General features: G+C 41.8%; 1 protein-coding gene across 1 annotated transcript in view; it reads left to right on the top strand.

Moving 5' to 3' along the window:
* PROX1 (prospero homeobox 1) overlaps positions 1-22,213 on the top strand; it is a 96,365-nt gene that overhangs the window by 38,446 nt on the left and 35,706 nt on the right. The window contains exon 4 of the mRNA XM_069233901.1: positions 9,311-9,505. Coding sequence (XP_069090002.1) covers positions 9,311-9,505 — 195 coding nt within the window. The remainder of the gene's footprint in view (positions 1-9,310; positions 9,506-22,213) is intronic.

Below are 22,213 nucleotides of genomic sequence, written 5' to 3'. Positions count from 1 at the left end.
AACTTTTAGGCTTTAGAGCTGGTGCTACCCAAGGCATTTTGTTTTTAAATAAAAGGTTATATTCCATACATACAGGAGATTTCATTTGCCCTCTTCATCCACTGGTCTACTGTAGTGTCAATCACATTTTGCTTCCACCCACCACAGCATACAGCACAGGGCACAGGATTAGCTAGTTAAGCCATTGGCATACCTGACTATGAGTGGTAGCATTCTGCTCTTGTACGATGTGCCTATCTGCACAATAAGAATCCCCTTTCAGTGCGAGGGACTACTTGTGCAATATGTGCATTTCCATAAAAAATGGAAATGTTTTGGCTGTTGAATAATGCTTGTTTTCATATAAATGTGTCTTCACTCAAAATGCATTCACAAACAAAATAAGCATTAGCATAGGCAATAGGTCAGCAGTCAAAGCTAGACCTATTGCCAGTGCTTTATAATGCTTTACTGTACTTGCACTCTTGAATTTGAGTTAAAACGAAAGTATCTTCTCAAGCATTTCCAATAGCAGGTACCAAAAGGTACTTGTGGAAAGCTACCACAAAAAATTAAATTAACTTTTTCTAGCTATTTTGGACATTTACTTGTCTGGCCTCTTTGCATAAGGGGAAATAGGTTACTACTGACAGAGGGAGAGGTTTTGAGCTGTTCGAACATTGTCACCATTTCTGTAAGTGAACCAGAAAGGGAAAATGTAGCCCACCAATGTTTTTCCTCCTAACACAGTTTACCTCCAAAGGCCCCTTTCTCGTGGCAAAACGTGTTTGCATAGTTCAGCCACAAGCAAGTTAGTTTCACTCCCTAGCTCTGCTGGTGTTGTGACCTCTCGGGGGATTGCTGTGCCTGTAAAGTGAGGTGACACACTATTCAGTCATTTCTTGGAATTACCATGGGCAGTGATTGAGGGAGACACAGGCAGGAACCCCACCTCGTAGAGGTTGGGGCAACATTCTGTGTCTTTCCATAGGGCAGAGACATCTCTCTGGAGAAAATACTTTGCTCTGTAAAAAAAAGTTTTTTTTTCTCACTCAGGTGGGTGGAGATGTACTTTCTTCAGTTTCACTTTCCACCTAATATGTATCACAATGCTTGTGGTATTAGAACTACAATGAGGCCCTATATGTTCTCAGATGAAACATTTTCAGAATGGTCTCAAAGATAGCCAACAAGCAATAACATTTGCAAGGTTTAGGTGCATCTACAGTGGGTATCATGGCTATTCATAAAAGTGAGAATATCGCCTTTCAGGGTCACAAATCCTAGGGTACTATAGAAGTTTCAGGAGGCAGTGAATCTGAAAATCTGAAACAAACAAAAAAATCATGATATTTTCTTGGTAAAGTGATAAACATACACCACCTGAACAACTTGTTAAATGCTTATGAACTGTGTTGACAGAGTTGATTTTACTAAGAATATGCATTCCAGTTTCTATTAATACAAGAATATATTCTTAATAAATGGTGGCGCTTTTTGATGTTAGTGTTTTGGAGATAAATATTTTTTTGCTGTCTTTCACAATGAGCCCAATGTTATTCCCTTGAAACAGCTGTGGTTACTAGGCAATACCAGTCTTTTAACCAGGTTGTAACGGTACACGGTTTAACAGTTTGCTGGTTGAACCCTTGAGTATCGAATACAAGAACATAATGGCACATTAGTGTCAAGGACAAAATATTGAGGGATAACATTTTGAAAGATAAGTGCACATAGGGAAAAATAGATATACTAGCCTTAACTCCACATCTATGCATCTTGAAGATATGTACCTTATCAAGGTACATTTATGTGGGATGAGGTACAAAAAATCTATACTTACCTTTAGATGTTTTAGACCTTGATATTCTGTCTACGATAATTAGTGCCCCACGATATTCTGCAGTCATTATTCAGAACCCAAAACCCGCCTCCCTGTTAGAGCGACACTTGTCCACAAGAACAGGAAAGAGGACACCATGGATGTTAAGCTCCTCAAATATTGTTCAGCTATTATATGAGAACTTGTTTCAGTAGCAGCGTGCATCTCATTGCTTTAACTGAGTTGGCAGTAGAGCCTTAGCACTAGATGTTCCTGGGTGAGAATTAGAGACTGGCTCCAGAGTCAGCAGCAGAGCCTCAGATTCAGCAGCAGAGCCTTCAGAGACAGCATTAGAGTCCTCCAGAGTTAGCATTAGACTTTCTAGACACAGTCCTAGAGTCTCCAGAGGCAGTAGATCTTGCAGAATCAGAAGTAGATCCCTCAGCAGTAGACCTCCTAGAGTCAGCAGTAGATCCCACAGTCCGGCCTTCTGAGACACAGTAGTTTCTGCAAAATCAGCAGTAGGGATAACAGCGTTAGCACCACTGCCCCAATGTCAGAGGTAGAGCGAGCAGAGCGAGCAGCAGAGACCTCAGGGAGGGAAATATAGGCTTCAGGGTCAGTAGTAGAGACCCAAGATGGAGCCTCCAGAGGCAGCAGTAGGATGTGCAAAGTCAGCAGTACAGCCCTCTGACGTCAGCAGGGGTGACCCCAAGAGTAACCCTGCCACCTCTTTTGACATAGAAGTGGCTCATTGTCTTTGGGTCAAGCATCGTGGCATGAAACCCCCGCACCCCCCTTTCTACAGGTTTGTATTTTATCCTTTTTAATCTGCAGACTAAATCTTGTTGGGCCCTAAACGCAGCACTTTTTATGTCCCTTTTAGCTGTGAAGAAGCATGACTTAACGACCCTTCAACAGGGCGGCATTAAATAATGCATCTCATTCTCTCCGCCCCTTGACTCAACTGCTGCCGCACCAGATTAAGGTGTCACATTGATTTGTTTTATATATCCTTTGACCATGCTCATTGAATATTTAGGGAATTTCTTCAGCCCGCGCGAGGCAGCAGTACCCCGTGGGAAGCATGAATCAAAGTGGCAGAGTCCCTGACACTCTTAAAACACGGCCTCTTTGTAGTAGTGATTAGTTTTTGCGGCATCACACTAACACTACATATGTCACAATACTGTTACGTACTGCGGCAATTGATTATTCGTGTATCCTCTTAGTATCAAGGCCAAAATGAGATGAGCTAGATCATTTTTGACGGTACTACCTAGCAAAAAAAATACACACCACACGCGTAATCCCAGTCATCAAAGGAACGTAAAGTTCCTATGTTGTTTATGGAACTGTTACTCTTTAAGCAATTATTATCTGTTGTGATACTTGTCTCTTCTGATTGGGGAGCCCGTTGTTATGTTTGTTGTCTCCCCGGCTTTTTGGTTCCATAACAATAAGCGTTAAAACCCCCCTTAATGCTACGTTGGCAAATAATGGCCCGGGCGCGTACTTTTTTTTCCAGCCCCCATTAGGTCATTCATAGACCTTCTGGAAAAGCCCTGTCCTTTCTCTTTTTCCCTGGCCCCTCTCTCTCTCTCTCTCTCTCTCTCCACGGTGCACTTGTCCATACGGGACAATGTCTTCCAACAATGCCGGGGCCTAATCTCCATGTCAAAGCAATGTTCATTCCCCAGTGCACAGCCTGCTATCATTTTGTAATGTTTTGTTTCTTATTCTAAAAGAATTAAAAAGGAACAGTAAGCCGTCACGGGGGCCTGTGGTCCTTATCTCAGTGTCTGGAAATTTGGACAGCGTTTTTTTTGCCACTGAGATAAAAACGGAAAGAACTCCAAGTTCAGCAGAACGTAATGGATTTAAGTCCCATTGAAATCGGCCACCAGTAGATCAGATAAGAGGGGTCCTTTAGTTGTCTTTTTAATCAGGTTCCCCGCAAGGCTGAATAGAGACAGAACAGGCGCATGGAGAGAAAATATAATTCTTGGATAGGTTAAGTACACGTTTGAACTCTTGCAGGCAGAAGCGATTTGATGATGGCTTAATCATTTTCTGGTCAATTATCTGCGAGGACCCTTGCAACTGCTCGGCAATTATGAGGCAAGTTGGCCTTTTGGGAGAAACACCAGCCTGCCTGCTTCTCTGTCCTCAGATCCCTGCCATGCATTCTTGTCTCTTCATTATCTTTGGTAGCATAGGAACAACTTTCGGCGCAGTGACTGCGGCCGCGATGCGCGCTTGAGCTGTCGTCGTGAGGGAGGCCTGCATGTTCTCATGGCTGTGCTTGATAAGTGTTCTTTGTTGGTTTTTGATTAATGTCCATATCTGCTTTGGGGCCACGGGAAGTGAATGCCTCTGATGACAAAAGGCAGAGGGTTGCGTATCAGGTTGCAGGCGGTGGCACGTTCTGCTGATGGGCTTTGACATGGTGCATGGTGGATCAAGGCTCATTTGTGCTCTGTGGTGCAAATAGAGCCGCTAGACACACGTTACTATCTAAAGGGTGACCAGGAGGCACCACAGGATGTACCACATCTCCCTTTAGCACTCAGTGGTCTGTGTCTCAGAGCTGTGCTATCTGCGGCGCTAGGTCCCAGAAGTAGCTCCTCAGCATGTGCGCCACTGGATTAACAGTGTTTTACAAATGTGCATCGGGCATCTTTCTGCTCCTGTGTCCAAGTACAAAATCTACAAGTACAGATGGCCAACATTTTTTCTTACTAAGAACACAATTGTTTATGTTTGTTCATCCCAGAGCCCTGTATCTAGCTGAAATTATACATCTAGTCACAGAGCTTGTAATTAAACTTTTCACTGTATGATATGATCTTAGGAAATGCTAGATTCTGCAATTTTTATTTCTTGCTAATTCATATCTCCATATAAATAGGAAGACTAAAAGTGCACTCTGTAAAAGTCACAGACTGTAGTAAGTCAAAGTATGGCCTAGACAACCCACTGTCCAGTCGCGGAGCCAGCTTCCATGGCACTTCTGTATGATGTGGGACTAAACCTGGCTCAGGCATGTGGTTGTTACGCCAGTATTCATTAATCAGTATAAGCTTAGCCCTCAAGGAGTCCTCCATCCTTAACTCATCATAAAAAAAGTAATGCCTGGTGGAGAGCAAGGCCACTCGCTGTATGTTTGCTCCTGTAGATCAAATTGTTGAAAAAAATAACTAACAAGCAAGTATGTAAATTGCCTGGAATTCCACAGTAGCTGACAACCAAATTCTGAGGCTAAAGTAGCTTAAGTGGAATAAAATCCACTCCATTCCCTATACGTTTGGGTGTACTGTGAATTTCTAATTCCGTTAGTTCTTCACAAACAAATACTACTTATGACTGTTTCACGTGTTTTCTAGGGGTGACTGATCTAGATGTGTTCCTTAAGCTCACATAACTCGTGCACTTTTTCAACTTGATGCTCATCACTTTCCAGAGTAATGTGTCCTTATGCATGAAATCTGTTTTTTAGCTGCACTGCTTACAAAGGAAAACTTAACTTTGCTAGAATGTTCCCACTGCAAATTTGCACAATTTCTAATAGATATGTGCATGTAATTGAACCTTAGTCAACACATTTAACCTGTTTGCTTGTACCTAGCATTTAATATACATCTGAGCCGAAGACTCTGAGAGATCCCACAGAATCCCCAATGTTCACCGACTGAAAACATTAATACTTTGATTTAATATTTATATGCTCAAATGGATAAGGTAACATCTTTGCTTTTGAACCCTTGGAACATAGAATTTGGCAAAATGTAATTTCCCCCGTCACAACCACTCTGAACTGCTTTCAGCAACATTTTAAATATGTGTTTCCTCTGTTGCCTCTCTGCAGTTCACAAAACTCTGAAAAAATACAAAACAAACTGGTTGTAGACATTGAGTTAACATCCCTCAACCCTCAAGAGGATTTGCATAGTGACACCGGTTTGCCTTATTAAATAGAATTATAGTAGGAGACCTATAATATCTGAAAACGTAAACCGAAATTAAAGTGCACACTTACTTTGAGTGAGAACAAAATAGGATGTTGCCCCCAAGCAAAAAATGACACAGGTTAGCATAACTCAATAATTTCCTTCTCAGAACATGTTTTTCCCTTCTTAAACAGTGTCAACAACTCTGTTTTTGTCTCATTAACCGTAGGTCTGGCCAGTTTACCAAATTCATCAAGGACAGCCAGTAATGCAGGTACCAACATCTCTGTATCACTAAAACAAGGCAGTACATCATTAGCAAACAAAGCTAGTTTACGTTTGCCACCACCCATCTTCTCTCCCAAATTAAACCAGATTGTCTTCCTATATTGTCTTATTCCGTAACCAAAAGAAAGACAGAAGAAAGAACAGCTATTGTATACCATTTCCACCCACACATCTTTATACATTTGACTCTTGGCCCTCAGTAACCTTCTGTGTTGGAGTTGTTTGAAGTATTTTATTTGCATATTGAATACTAGTCCTTGAGCCTGGTGGATATTAAATCAACAGACAGTCAAGGACCACATACTGAATCAGTATTCTAATGCTGTTGTGGCCCTTTTACCATTTACTTTAGAAAGGTAGTAGTAGAGTATTGCTGTCTTGCTTTGTTCCATCACTGCACAGACACCAGTATCGTCTGCGTTGCTTTTTCCTTGTCTTTAGCATTCTCTATACAAAGTACCCAGCCTCCTGTGACACTGAGGCTTTCTAGTGTGTCGCACTTGGTAGGCCTTTAATCCTTGTGGTGATGAGCCTGTCCTTGGGTGGCACGGCTACAAAGTTCCCCTGACACATGGATGAACCTGAAAATGACCCTGGGAACCGAACAGGGGCACATATGGATGTAACAACTAAGTGAGAGAAGTCCAAAGTGCGTGCTGACATGCAATCCTTGTCTGAAAGGGATCACTTTGTGTGATCCCTCTCCACCCGTCATTACTTTCTGAGCTTTAAAATGTAATCCATTGGCTCCAAGGAGCAGCATCCTCTGTAATGGGCTGCCTGTGGCTTCTAACATAAGCTAACAATGTAAACTCTGCCAATAATCCCGTCTTCTGCAGTTTTTCCTCTTATTTGTTTGAAAAAATTGAATTATTTACAATGCCATCTTCTGCTGTGTATTGTCAACCTGTTTTATGGTCTTTCCTTCAGCCAGCACACATCTGAAATATATCCCTCAGCATGTCCGGCCCTCTTGATTTCATCAATAGTCTTTTTAGAGGTCTTTTCTTTTCTTATATATTGTAAAAGTCGTCTCTTCTCATGTGTCCTTCAGTGGATGTGGTAGCATTCTTTTATATGCCTTTCAGTGATTTAGGAGTCAATGTATATCTGTCGAATGAGCTCTCTGATCAGATGTTACACCAGCACTTAGGGTACAGTATGATTCACTTAAAAGTGCAGGCTGCTTTTGACAACCAGAAAGGTGGAATTATGTTTGACAAATATTTAAGCACACATAGATTTTTGTGTGAATAAATCTCCTACAATGAGCATTGCAAGGATGGAATGTCTTGAGAAAGCGTAGCAAAACACACAAACATAATTGTTTGTGGACACTTAAAGACATTTACCCTAACCATTCCTAACCTGAAAACAGCCAGAGATTTACTCCTACACTTCTGTATTTGTCCAAGCAGAAATTCAATTAAAGATACAACTTCAGAAGTACTTCTAGGAAAATTCTGACAGCCACAGTTCCTCACAAGCAAATCCGTTGTGATTTTTTTTTTAAATGTAAGCTATCCCAGACATTGTTAAAAACTTCCGGGAGTCGATTTATGATTCCCTTTCTGAACCTGGCCCATTTTGTTTTTGTAGAGCTGTGAAATAGCAACAACCACTTAGGTCGTCCATAGAGGACACTCTGTGCAGCTTTGCATTGTAAGTTTCCACCCCAGCATCAATGCAGAGATATACAGAGTCTTTAGATTATGCACACAATGTTGCCTGAAAACGAGATATGTTGTGTTGCCTGAAGGCCCTAAAATTTTGCTTATTTACAACCTATCACACAGCGATGCTGTCATGGATCACAAATGTGTCATGTACTATTGTGTCTACACTAAGAGTGGTGTAGTGTTGTGTCATGACACAAAAAGCTATTGAGTGCTATATTGCATAACTTTTGTATTTGAGGCATACCCCCGAACCCAAACCTGCAGAAATGCTATAAATGTGTGCTATTCCTCATGCTACAGATTGTACGTTTTTTCTTCACACGACTACATTGGAGGTTTACAGTTTGAGCTAGAAGAAAATAGCCGAATCTGAGACCTGCCCTGATAGAATCACTTCTACAATACTTACACCACCCAACCAAAGAAACTCATCAATGGACTTCAAGGACTACATAGTTATGTGGGAGCAATGTTCCTTCATTTTCTAAAACACAACCACAGTTATCCTGCCCTACAATCTCTCCTCCCCAGTGGATGCATGCATCATAAAGCTGAAAGTTTCATCCAGGAGGAGCCTCACCACTGTGTGCAAGCCTCTTGTGGCACACTTCCAAGATATCACCAGAGACCCACACCCATAATCTGCCATTTAGGACCCTTTGATCTACGACTGCAATCAAGATACCTATACGCATCTGAAATAGGGATGCTCGTACCTGGGAGTCCAGGGCCCCAGGCTACGGAATGAAGCAAACTCTGATCTAAGGTCAGAACCTGACTCACAAGAATGTAACTCTTCAAATGTGCCTTTGATTGACATCCTAGCAGTATAGTGGTTGCAGAAGGCACAGTCCCACTGCTGACCAGACACTTGCCTTCGCCCCCCTACTACATACAGGCTTTTGCCACACACCCAGCACTGAGAATTGCCCATCTAAAGCACAGTACTTTTTAAAACTGCTAATAAATACAGAAACAGTGACTATCTCTCCGAGCAGTTGTTGCTAGGAATCAGCTGCAATGCTTCATCTTATCAGCTTATAGGAAAATGCTAGGTATGAAGGACATCAGATAGTCTTTTCTTTGAGGTTGTTACCCTTCGAGGTGCACATGCTTTCCATTTATAGGACAAAACAGGTATTTCAATTAATCTTTACTGTAATAGCGCAGCTTAATATAATGGTGTGTCCCTCATCAATAATTGATTTCAGCACTTCATGCCAAAATGTTTCAGCAGTTTAAACTGTTTTTGAAAAGTGCAACAAGTTGCTGTTACATTTGTGGACTGCGCTTTAGAAATGCTTAAAGAATAGTTATATTCCTATAAGACATCATTTTGCCTATTTGCAAATGTAAGTTTTTCTGTATGTGATGTTTTACGCTTTCTGTACAGTGCAAACGTTTCTAGCAGGTGGTAGTTTTCTTTAAGCACTATTTGGGATAGGTTGAGAGGTATCTCTGGGTATTCTTTTTAAGTTTGTTAGATTTTGCGTGAAGTGTCGCCACACAAAAGATCTGCATTTTGATTCGCATATTTCATTATGAAACGCTCATCAGACTTTGCTCCTTGTTTTTTTATTTGTAACAATCAGTTCAACAGATGCATCACTTCCCAGCTCATCAAGTGGTTCAGCAATTTCCGTGAGTTTTACTACATTCAGATGGAGAAGTACGCCCGTCAGGCTATCAACGACGGAGTCGTAAGCACGGACGAGCTGTCCATCACCCGAGACTGCGAGCTCTACAGGGCTCTGAACATGCACTACAACAAAGCAAATGATTTCGAGGTAAGATTTGTTTTCCTTCCGCTAAACCCAACAGCAAGCCTACGCATAGCTTTTGTGCACCAGAAACGCATTAATAAGAAGCTTTCCTTATAATGTTTAGGGTCTAGTCCTAAAGACACCTGTGGTCTGGGATTCATTCTCCCTAGTCTATACACTGTAGTGATCTGGGCCCACTTGTGCAAGGGTGATCCAAAACCTTGATAAATCTGGCCCTCAGTGTCCTTCCCGATAGAGAAAGACTGAATGGCTAACCTGCAATAGGGTGTGGGAGTTCTCTACACAACAGAACAACTCCACTGCGCCTCAAAGGTCATATTCTTCCTAGTAAGGAATGGTTGGGGGGAATAGAACTTATTCCATCCCGCCTCTCTCTGGTGCAGCAATGGGCGGTTTTACCACCCTTCAGCTGTTTCACAGCCCTGTTTGTGCTGCTCTTGCTGCTTAAATACCTTCACATTAGCAAAGTAGTAGCTGTCAAAGGGAAAGCTATTTGTTTTCCAGTTTTCAGCTTTTTCTGCCAAGTCAGTTTTTGTTTCTAATTACAAATATTTTTTTTTTTAAACTAGGTTTCTGCCTTTTTGGACATTTTGCAGTTAAATACATGTCACCTTTGTGATTGGGAGCTGATTGTCATAAGACTGGTCATAGTGCTTAACATTGCTCTGATGATTAATTGATGTAGTGATGAATTTGCATGAACATTTAGAGAGTATGACGGGTGGTTGATGGTGCATTCCCTAGTAAAAGATGCAATTTGTAGGTTGATTTTACCAGACCCATGTTGAAGTATGCTTACAAGGAGACATCAGTCTAGTGAAATCATTTCTTGACATCTGTCTCATAAAACTGCACTGCTGAAGCTATAAAGGGGACTGTGCCAAACATAGCTATCATCTGAGAGTTTGATTTTGTGCCGTCGAGCTCCTGGTAGCAAAGACTTAAAGGTACAATGGTTCTTTTGGTGCTCTTCAGTATTATCATGCAAATCCAAGAGGAAATATTTGTTTGAAATATAATGGAGCATTAGTCGGAATGGAGTGCATGTATCATAATCAGTCTGTTAGGTACAAAACACACTAGTGGTAGTTACATTCTATCCAAATGCTAGACAACATATTACAGAGCAACAAGGAAAAGCAAAAAAATGAAATCATTAGTCAATGTAGCTTACATTAATTGGAAAGTGAAAGATTAATGATACTGAAATGATTCTAAATGGCATATGGCTACTTTACATGACTACCAGAAGTTTCTAAAAGTGCAGGGATTTTTTCTAACAGTCCAATCATCATGCTTTCTGGGTACTTCAGAGACAGCCTGATTCTGCAGAATTTATTGTGTGTTAAGTGTGTTCCTGTATGTTAGTTTTAGGTATGGGCAAGTGTGAGATCCATGGCATGTGATGGTGGTTTAATGTTAATCCCATGTAGATGTTCTGATGGGTAGAACTCCACTGGAGGGCCTTGTCTCTTGGCAGACACAAGGAGATGGAGAGATACACCACAGTTATGAATCTAAAAAGCTTCCCTAATGATTTCTGGTGCATCCTCAATCTGAGACAGAGTGGAGCTCAAACCTCTTAGAAGGACATAGTCCAGTGGCAGTTTCTGTAAATGCATGGGGTAGTTTCCCCAGACGTTCTTGCCAAGAGTCTTGGATTTAGTTATTTGCTCTTCTAGGCTTTGGTGGCGAATATTCAGAATGGCTGTGTCATGGTCACATTTCTAAAGGTTAAGCAACTCCTTTGCAATCTGTTGTGTTGTCTCTGGTATTTTGAAAAGTGCTTTCAGTGAAGGCCTGCACAGATTAACACAATGGTCTGAATGACAAAACGGAAGCAAATTCCTGGGCATGCTTTTGGTATTTTAATCCTTTACCACCGTCATGATTTGTGGGTTGTAGGAAAGCTGGTTGTCTAATAGGATCAACAGTTTCCTTGATGTTTGAGGCAATGGTCATCTGAAGCAACTGTGGGTTGTGCGTGCAGTCAGCCTCCAACCAAATGGATCTGCGTTTGCAACCACCTGGGCATGAGATGCTCTTCTTCATCCAAACACTGAAGAGAGGTTGGGATGTCTGCTTGACCCTCCTCCTCATCCCAGCTGCAGATTGATCCGAGTGCCCACAGCTGTGACCTGAGCCATAATATGTAGCCAATGAACTCTTGGTGACAAAGTGGTGGCTTGCTTGTAGTAATCTGCATCATGATGAACAATAGAGTGGGAGGGTGGATTTTTAACTGCAAAAGCAGGAACCTTCGTGATCCCTCGCAATAAAGCAAAAGCCTCCTTTAGAAAAGAAAGTGAAAACAAAGAAAATAACGTAGTTTGCTTTTGTTTTTTCTTCAAAGTGCCTGACTTCAAAATGTCAGCTAGATCCTACAAAGGTGAGAGATCCGGGCAGTGTCCTTTAGTTCTGAAGCCTCGCAAAACCAAGATAGCTGAATACTCAAAGCCTAATTCCCTGCTGCTAGCAACGTACCACGTTCTTTCATTGTGGTTCTGTTTGTGTAAAACAGTAGGGGGAACCGTATTTCTAAATGTGCTTTGAATTTATATTTGAAGTGTGGAGATCAAATAAGAACCACGTATAACAGATTTCACATCACGTGGACCTCCTTGAGTTTTATTTTCAGTGTGTTGCAAGAAATCTCGCTTAATGGTACCTTTTAGTCCTCACAAAAGCTTTGTCGGCTGCTGTATCCAATGACTTTCAGTTTATTACCCACTAAAATGCATAGCTATGCAGATCACAGAGCACATCGAAGGGTTTTTGAATGTAGCCTTAACCTTACCTGATTTGTGCATCACCTCCAGCCTGGCCTGAAAGCAGAAATGTCATATAGTGTTGAAACCGGATCCAAACAGATTTAGCAAACAGAGCATTTGCCATATTTAGCAACATCATAGCTCGTTCCTTTGTGCTTCAGGGAAGCATAGCTGATCTTGTACTGTGATATACTGTCAGTCCTGTGAAGACCTTCCTCAGCTTTGCAATATTCCTTCTGTAACCGCATTACCTGGATGCAAAAAGAAACACACAGTCTTGAAATGCAGTAGTTATTTACGTGGAGTTTTATGGCCCAGTCAGATATTAAACGTGTCACATTATAATTAGCCTTGTCAGCGACTCAGTGACTGATGTTCAATTCTCCCTACTGTAAGGCCGCGTTAAAAGAAAACAATTTGCAGGGGAGGAATCTGCCTTCCAAATGCCACAACCTTGTCTATTTTCAGTCTAATTTTTACCCAGTGCCAAGTAAAGGGATGGCCATTCCCCAGAGATCAGGTCTGTGCCTTGTGTGGGCTAGGCAGTGTTGCAATCTTACATGATACTGCGGTTAGTGAGTGGAAGTCCCATGCATAAGTGGCATCTTCGTTATAAGACATCTTAGCCAACAGCTAGGTTTTAAAATAATTAAAACAGCAGGATCCAGCGTTTAATCAGTGCAGTAGGGCGTTTTCCACAGTAGATGAGTGTTTTGTTTTCATGATCTGTGTTTATCCCTAGTGCCTATGGTTGTACTCACTACCACAAAAGCGGCTCCCTTGGTTGCTCGAATTCCTACACCCACAACACCTGCCAGTCATTACTGCCTGCTTTCCAAGCCGACCAGTCTAATTCCAAAAAATCAAAATCATTGGACCATTGGAGCTCGAGAAGTCCCCTCACAGGTGTGTCATGTTGATGTGGTCAGGGTTATGGAGGTTCCTTAACATAAGCAAAGTTTAACAGGTACTTCAAATAACATAATTTCTCCTCAAGTTAAGAATCCAAATATTCAATTACTGCTTCTCAGAGACAAATTATAGGTCTCGAATCAAGCAGGCACATCAAAAGTCAATGGCACGGTTTTGCACTGCATTCCTGCAGGGATATTCTTGTCATGGATAACTGAGTAACTGAGCGGCAAAAGCACCTAGGTGTTAAGGTTTGCAGAAATGTGACTGCTCAGCCTTTGTGAAGCCAGCTAGTGTCTAGAGACATTTAGCTCTGTTTGGTTTGTTATTTAATAATTTCATTCATTCATTCACTTTGCAAGTTAACACATGCTATAAAAATCATTTCAAGGAGCAGACTTCATGAATGAAATACAAAGCACCTGGGAAGAGAACAAGATCCACTAAAAACCTCTTGAATGAAATATGTATTCTCATAAATTGATAGAACACATATTTCCGAAGATAAAAGACACTGACAGACAAGGGATTATGACCTAAGGTTAAAAGGAGGGAGGCAGAGGTTCAGATAGAATGATGAACCCACAAAGCAACATCCCAGCAGAGAGTATGAGAAGGAGAACACCAAAATAATGGAATCATTTGTGGGACATACACCGAGCCAGCTCGACAAAGGTTTAATGCTTGTGAAATTAAAGCAAAACCAGAACCCGAATGGTTTCTGGGGTGTGCTCCCAGACCCAAGATAGAAGACTGAATAAAGTTTATGGATTTAATCACAGTAAAAATTACAGTTTCTCTCTAGCCCTGAATCACTTAAATTGTTTTTTAACTCCCTGGTTTCTGATCCTTTCAAACCCTCGAACCACTGGATCCCTATTTTAAGGATATATCCCCCTTCATGAAAACACAGAGGTTGGTACCTTCTACACTGCAATAAACATTTCCATCGAGTATATTAAATTGACCTAGAATCCTCTTTTTTCGTCTCAAGTATGTCTGTCCCTAGGTTCTTTTGTTCAAGGTCATGGAAACCAAAATCCCTGTTACTCTTTCACTGTTAACATGCCTGCATTCGCGATATACAGAAGAAGAGTCAGACTGTGTTTTCTGATTTCCACTCCTGCAGTAAAACACTTTTTCAGGAGCCTCACATTGCATAGTTAAGTGGTCTTGCAACCACATGCAGCCTACGCTATATCCTGCCAAGTTTCATTTTGACCCTTCTCAAGCTGCATGGTACTGTTGTATTTCAAGATATGGTAGGAAGCTAGGTCTTACTGACACATGTTAAAGGCAATAGTTGTGTTCTGTCTGTCGTAAAGCATTCTTCCATATCATTGGCCAGCATTTTCTGTAAAGCTGGCTGGGCTATATCAGTCTCACAACTATTTCAGATTCACATTCAGCCTGATGGAACTATTAAGCCCTTTTGTGTCTCTTAACCTACTCACCTTTCCGCCCTGCACAGTTTTACATGTGCACTCTAATATGAACAAGTTATTTCAGTGAGTATACATCCCTGCATGCTTCCAATGGCTGGAATGAAAATGTTGATCTACTTCTATGCCTCTTAGGACAGAGTAAGAGGACACCAGCACCTCTTACACTCCTTCTACCCCTAGTGTCCTTCTTCCTGGCCTTTGTGTTTCTTGCTTGTCTTTTTTGTAACTTGTTTCATTACTGGGACCATTAAGACAGCTCATCTTGCAAGTGATGCTAGAATTGCACCCACCTTACGCTAACTTGTTTTCAGAAGCGTGTGCTTGCAACCCTTTTCATATTAGGCTGTAGGTCAGAATATCAAGGACTGAAATATCGACCTCCAAAAAATAGGGTGGCAAAAACTATTGACAACCACAATATCATGAAGCCAAGAGTAGATATTGGTTAGTGGAGATTTACTGTTCCTAACTCCACTTCTGCGTACCTTGAAAATATGCACAATGTCAATGAGGAGTTAATTGTGGTAAACCTTCACTTTCCTATGTGTATACTTTCCTTGTTGATATTCTGTCAGTCGATATTTGCCACTATATTTTGACATGTCAATATTCTGTCGCAAACTTTTTGTTATGAATAAAGCCAACATGTTTTTTCATCTTCCTCAGATTCAAATTAATGTGAAGTGTAAGTCTAGAAGGATGTCCTCTTAGCCGTCATCAAATGGCCCAACGGCAAGGTTCAAACCTGTTAACACTTTACTGGAAAAGCCATACATTGTATGCTTTATTCGACCACAGATGATTCATAAAATTCCAGACTAAAGCTGAAAGTGTGTTGCAGAGGACTGCTAAGTAAACAGATATGGTCTTACCAGTATGAAGCCCTTACTACTACACAGGTGTAATGACACGAATATGGAGGGTTTTGTGGGAACACAGAGGTACCATGCTATGCCTGTCCTGGGTCCTGCTGAAATAACATGATCCTACTAAGGTAGTATAATCATTTGGCATGGAGAGCTGGAAACTCAAGCAAGCAGCAAAATCTTGAACCTGAGATCCCTGTACCCAGCATGAATCAAGAATCTAATTGGATTCCAGTGCAGAGTCTGGGCACGGCCACAGGTCCTGTCAGACCTCGTAAAAGGTTCTGTATTTTCTTTCATCTGACCCAATAATCTCTGCTCAATTTGTAGTTTGAAAGGTTCTAGACATAACTAGGGAGATAGTGCTTTTGTCCTGAAGAATGCTGTATGGCTTTTTAGGCCACCAACAGGCAGAAACAAATCAACTGTCCATACAGATCAGAAGGGTGCTTTCACAACCTTCATTTTGTTTTTATCCTTGTGAGGGAGGGATAGGGCTAAAGAGTGTCTTTGCAGACAACCACGCAATTGTATCTTTCATTTAGCTCTACATAGGTGTAGTAATATAGTACCCTGTGGAAAGACCTCACGAAGTAGAATTATCTCAAAGAAGCAGCAATGAAGCCTGTCTGGACAAATTATCAATGCTAAGGAAGGTACCTGAGGAGGAAGCATACAACCTCAGTGTCCCTTAAGGTAATATTTTAGTAGGATAGTGTCAATTAGGCAGAGCCCAAGATATGCATAACATGGCCCTTCCTTGTTCCCATAAAACCCTACATAGGGCTTAGAGTGTCTTTTTGTTTCCAGTTATAACTAAAGGAAGATATATTCTGATCCCATTATAAATGGTCCCTCTCTCTCCTCCTGTTGGGGAATGAAGTTTACTTGTAATAATTGTTGTGTACAATACAAAATGTAAACGTTATGCATTTTTCTAAAAGCAGTACACTACAAAAACGACACCACATATGTTTACAGAAGTTAGACTTGGGAATGAGGGAATACACCTTGTGTCACCACTCTCCATTCACTTTCAGTAGAGGAAAGCATTCTGTCAGTACTGCTCATATTTTAATGGATGGCCATTCCGATCACTCCTGAGATTCCTTCTGTTCTCTGTAATTGAGTTATACCCCGGGTGACCGCTGTCTTTTATTTCTATGTCTGCTCACAGCATCTGTAGCAAATGCTCTTTCTGATGCTCATTTCTTTCAGCTCACACCCAGATATCTTTGCTTTCGTATAAAAACGGGTAAGTTCCTTGCGAACTCCCCTCACATGAGAGATGCTGGCTCTGTCTATGGGTACATTTAGGGCACATGAGTGTGTGCATTTGGATGTAGCAGCAATAAAGCTAGCAAGAAATACCACGGGACCACTTTTATCTGCTGACTCCAGATCTCTGTTCCTAACTCACCCTCAGAGCCCTTCTTTCCCTCCCATAAATCCTTCTCCCACCGTCTCTTCCTTGTGAGTGCTTAGAAGCAGCTTTACTGCTTTGTAACTGCTGAGCAAGAAAATAACATGATATAACTTCATGTTCCCTTCTCCTTGAACCCTCCTTTCATTTCCTTTGGCCTGGGTCTCTCTCTCGTGTCATCTCCTTTGTCTTCCTCTTATCGTTTAGAGGTGACCACTGGTTATGTTACACCCCATACCAGCAAACGCCATTGCATAACAAGAGGTATATTAAAGTCTGACAGCGCTGTGGACCACTAACAAACTTCCAGGTACAAAGAGCCCAAACAGGTAGACTCCATCACCTAAGAGCACATCGCTAATGATAGCTATGTTATCTATTCCTTTTATACATCAAAACAGCTACTTCGACATATACCATGAAATGACATGCGCTTTGTAGACTGCACATTAGAACTCCATGATGAAATTAGGCCAGATAATACATCTGCTAGTATTGAGGATCCCATCATTTATAGCGCCTTTATAATGATTAGGCTTTTCAAGCATCTTTGTGAGCTCTCTCTTCTACCCTGTAGGTGTTCGCCTGTCAAATGGAGCTGGGACAATGTTTTGCCAACACGTGAGTCATTACGTTTTGGAGTCCCGCGCGTCCTTTTTGTCACTGGGTTACAATAAGCACAGCACGGCCAACCTGAAGCTCTCTCCCTTCCCCCTTTACTCAACAGCTTTATTAGTTGCAGTGTAAGGCAATCTTTTGCAACATCCTTAAAGAAAGGACAGTGTAATGCTGCTTCTCTTTGCTTATTGTTCTTTGTTGAGGGGGAACAAAGGGTTTGCTACAGTGGCCATAGCACATAATTATACAGCTTTCAATGGCGGTGTCTTGGCTCATATCAAAGTTCAGAGGAGCCTTTAGAAAAAAAAGATGTTTCGTGGCAGCCCAGGGAGGGTCTCATCTTTCCTTCAGAAATAGTTCAAGGCTCTTCTGTCAAGCCTCCCCTACTTAGAGCTTTTCTCCTCCTGCTTCATAAAGTTTAAAGAGGATTCAGTGCCGCGCTGTGATCTCCTGCCTTTGAAAGATTGTTGCTCCACACAGAGAAGTCCTTTGACTTGAAGAGTTCACAGATTCGTGTCTTTGGGTATCATGTGTCTGACCTTATCAGTTACTCCATTTAATGTCGGCAGAAAAAGTCTCAACTCTTTGTGTGGGTCTGTTTTGTGAAAAGACAGCTCTTTAACGCGCCACTGAGAAGCCATCACTGGCCGTACCCTACCCGGTGGCTCTTCTGGAGAAAAAAACGTCCTTGTGTTTTGTGTATGGATGATTTCACATTGAGGGGAGAATTATGCAAGGGCAGGCACTTATAAAAAAAAATATTTTACTTTTTTTTCTTACTTCGAAATGATCTATTGGCTGTTTGGTGGCTGCTGCTCGGTTGCCTAAGAGGCACGGCCATTTAACAAACAGATAGCGGCTGGAGCACCGGGCCAGCGGTTGGCTTTCCCTTGCTACGACCTACCCTAAAGGCCTTCATAATTAATTGTCCTTCACAGAGGAGGGAAAGTTCAAAGGCAGTGCGCGCGCGCGCGCGCGCATCGACGCCTATTGTCTGACATTCAGCTCCCCTTCTCTCCTCCCACAAAGGGTGATGAAGAGGCGCGCAAAAGCAAGTCCCCTTCCAGCAGCTGCTGGTGGTTCTGGCTTTTTGTGGAGTGCGTCATTGTGTTCGGCCATTTATAGTTGAAATGGCTGGAAAAGGTTCCGGCAGCCTTTTGTTTTCATACGGCCGTGGACGCCCTCTTGGCATTATTTTGATTACATGCGTTCCGATTAGATAATTCAGGCTTGTTTGGGGTCTATATTTCATCTCACTTCGTCAAATTGCCGACATTTGCTTTGCATGTGCTCGGCCTTGCTCTGTCATGGCACATGAAGGGAAAAAAACAATGGAATGGAATTGTGCCCAGAGCAGTGGGTTCGGTTATAGTTAATTCAAGCATTTCGTCCATCACAATTTTTGTTCTTCTCAACATTTTGCAGCTCATCTAGCCTCTGAAAGGCCATTAGACTGTATTCGTTGTCACGTCCTAACTTCGACCATAAACTTCGAAGTCCTAACTTCGAACTCATAAACTTGACCAAAGTTTTAGCCTGGAGAAGTAACATTTAAAACTAAAAGTAGGTAATAGAGAAATTATCAGAACTTAGGGCCATATGTATGAACCCATTTTTCCATAGAAACAAAATGGGTAAAACCTTTTGATACATGTGGCCCTTACTCCCTAGTATGACATCAGCATCTTGTGCAGACTCGCTCAGTGTCTGGTCCACCACATCTGGGTTATATTTCAAGTGGATGCGGACGTAAGGTGTGAGGGGTAAATCTGAATCTATGAGTTCTCTTTTTGTCTCAATGGGGAAATAGTAAAAAAGCAGCATAGAGTCTTATGGGAAAACAGTGAAAGGGCTTTTTGTGAATATCACAAGAGTGCTGTTTTTCCCAACGCGCACTAGAGTAACGTTAAGTGGTTAAACCACTCATTAGTGTTTGGGATGTCCTCGTGGCGCTTTACATTGGTTCATTTATATATTCCGACATGGACTGGGATTCCAATAGGTCGGTGCCTTGCTCATGCATTGTTAGGTGTTGTGTGTGGAGCTGTAGGGCATGTAGCTTTGGGTGTCAAGGTACATTTTGTTGCTGCCATTTCTTTAGTGTTGTCTACCATTGGTATAACAGTGTGGCGCTTTTTGAATCTAGGAACCCTTTTGTGTGCTTCTTAGGGTGCCACCCTTCAATTGTGTATGTTGGTTTTTAGATATGGGTCGTGTACTCTTAGCAGAGTTTGTTAAATGTTGAGTGTAGAAAGGGTGTGTGTGTTATTGTCGAAGTAAAGTGAGTGTAATCTAGCTGGGTTTCTGTGGAGTGTCTTATTTATATGTGATGGTGGCCTGTGCAGAGTGCTTCCTACATATGCTCCACACACCAGGTAGATAGCTATGATACCTCGTGGTGCGGTGAGGGGGTGGTATGTTTATGCTGTTTTCATCTGAGTGTCTTTGGGAAGTATGTTGGTGTGGTGCTGGATAGTGCTGTTGAGCCTCAGCACTTTCCCAACTATATGGCTTTTATGCTGGTTTGGTCACACCAGGATACAATTGCTCATTGCCAGGTCCCTTGCGTGTAGTGTGGCACTTATGTTGGGAATATGCTCTTTGCGTATTGGTGGACAACACGTTGACATCTGTATGAGGCCTGTTGCTGAATCCACCCTGGCCTGACCCTTATGTCCCTTTCAATACTCCATCATGGGGCTACTTTGGAGACAGCAGGCACTCTACAAAACACCAGAAAATAAAGCACAAGTAAAAAAAGACCTGAAGAACACACACAGCGTTTTCAGTAGGTCCGAGTTCTTCCCGCCTGCCTGAAAGAACACCATGCCCTTCCCAGGGACGTTATCACTTCGCTAAGTGTGCCAAAAAAAGAGCGAGCACTATCTCTGATAAGCAATTAAGCCTACATAAGACAGCACATAACTGCTGCGGAGCCGAAAGTTACCAAAGCTGCCCTTTCTGAGACTGTTTTCCTGTATTTAAGCAGAAAGTGCGCTCCAAGTCATAAATAGGATCAACCAATACAGTAATGCAAAAAGGTCTCATAAAAAATTAAAGCTGCTCTTATGAATCTTTAATTGGAAGCAATGAAAAGGGACACTGCTGAAGCCAAGTGCTTTGTTCCCGGCTCCTCTCCTGGGTTGCTTGCCATTGTTCTGTCACTTTCTCAAGCAGATATTCACATTAAAACTGACAAAAGTCACTTAGAGCAGACAGCTGTACACACACAAACACCCACTGTTCTGCGAACCGCCTTTTTGACAGGTGATTAGGGTCACTGAACGCTTTTCAGATAATTTTTGTCCCGTCATATGTGAAGTACTAATTGCTCTAAACATTGTTTTACTGTTAATGGGATTTGTCTTTGGTCTCTGCTCTTGCTCCCCCAACACTGCAGCTACATATATGCCTGGATTACAGGGAATGTGAGGTGAGAGGTCTCCTGGCCTGGTGGTTTGAAGTTCTGTTTTGTCTACAGCCTTGGTGGAGTGGTCTCTTAGTGGTTAGTCTTACAGCGCCAATCAGCCCGCATCTGCTCTCCAGCAGTGCACGCTGGGAATGAGAAAGTGTTTGAGGAGGAACCTCTGTCTATCTGATTTCTGACAGGGTGGATCTTATGTTAATTTTTGGAAATGTGGATATCTGGATCCATGCTGATTAGCCTAATCTCCAATATTTCTTTATGTTGTTGAGAATTTGGCTGTTAATATCAATTCTTGCTTCCAACTTGACAGTAATGGTTCTGGCAGGAATTCTGCCTGTATGTGTCAAAAAAAAACTTTAGAGACGATCTTGCTCCTGATCCTGGAAGGCCGACACTTAATGCTGCATGTGCCTTTCTTGTATCAAGGCTACACTACTAAAATGTTCTATATCTCAATATTGCAAAATTATTTTTAAAGCATATGCCAATTTTTTTAAATAATGTTACAGCAATAGCGGCAAATGCCCCCGGATTTAGTCACACTTCTTCCTTCTTAAGAAGCTTTTGTTGGCTACCTATTCAGGCCAGAGTTTCTTTCCATTTTTTAATTTTTGTCAGAAGGGTATTTTTGGCAAGTCTTCTAAATTTCTGTGAAAAGGTCTCAATTTTTTGCCCCTTTCCACTTATTTTGCTCTCCTGTTTACTTTTTTGCTCAAAGAACCCCACTTCAAACCAACTATTCTATAAGGGCACTCTTTTTCCATCCCCACCGCCACACTTATAGATTCTCTTGCATTGAAGTGGTAAAAGATTTTGCTTCTAATTCCCTTTTGCAAGTGGCTTAAAACTTGACCCAAAAAAAAATATCAGCCAAAATTGTCCTATCCCTATGTGCCTTCCCCTTTCTCATCTCCAAGAGACTGTGTTGTGGACTGTGTGCATTAGAAATTGTAATTGCATTTATATAGCGCCTACTAACCCTGGCAAGGCGTTAAAGTGCTTTACGGTAAGTAGTATGCTACTCCAGAACCCAAGATTAGCGGATAGTAAAGTGGTTATTGTTATTGGGGTTATTCATGTTTTTAACATAACTAAACAACACGCCACATGGTGTGCACTTCCTTTCTAGGAAGCCGCGCGGCCCATTTGAAATAACGTAACGAACTACAACTGCAGTTAGCGTAAGAAAAAATCTCTTGTTTAACAGGCATTGCTGCTAACAATGCAGGATTTATTTTGGTGGCTCCAA

This window comes from Pleurodeles waltl, chromosome 5 (assembly GCF_031143425.1).
Source record: "Pleurodeles waltl isolate 20211129_DDA chromosome 5, aPleWal1.hap1.20221129, whole genome shotgun sequence".
NCBI lineage: Eukaryota > Metazoa > Chordata > Amphibia > Caudata > Salamandridae > Pleurodeles > Pleurodeles waltl.
This window is presented reverse-complemented; position numbering and strand designations above follow the sequence as displayed.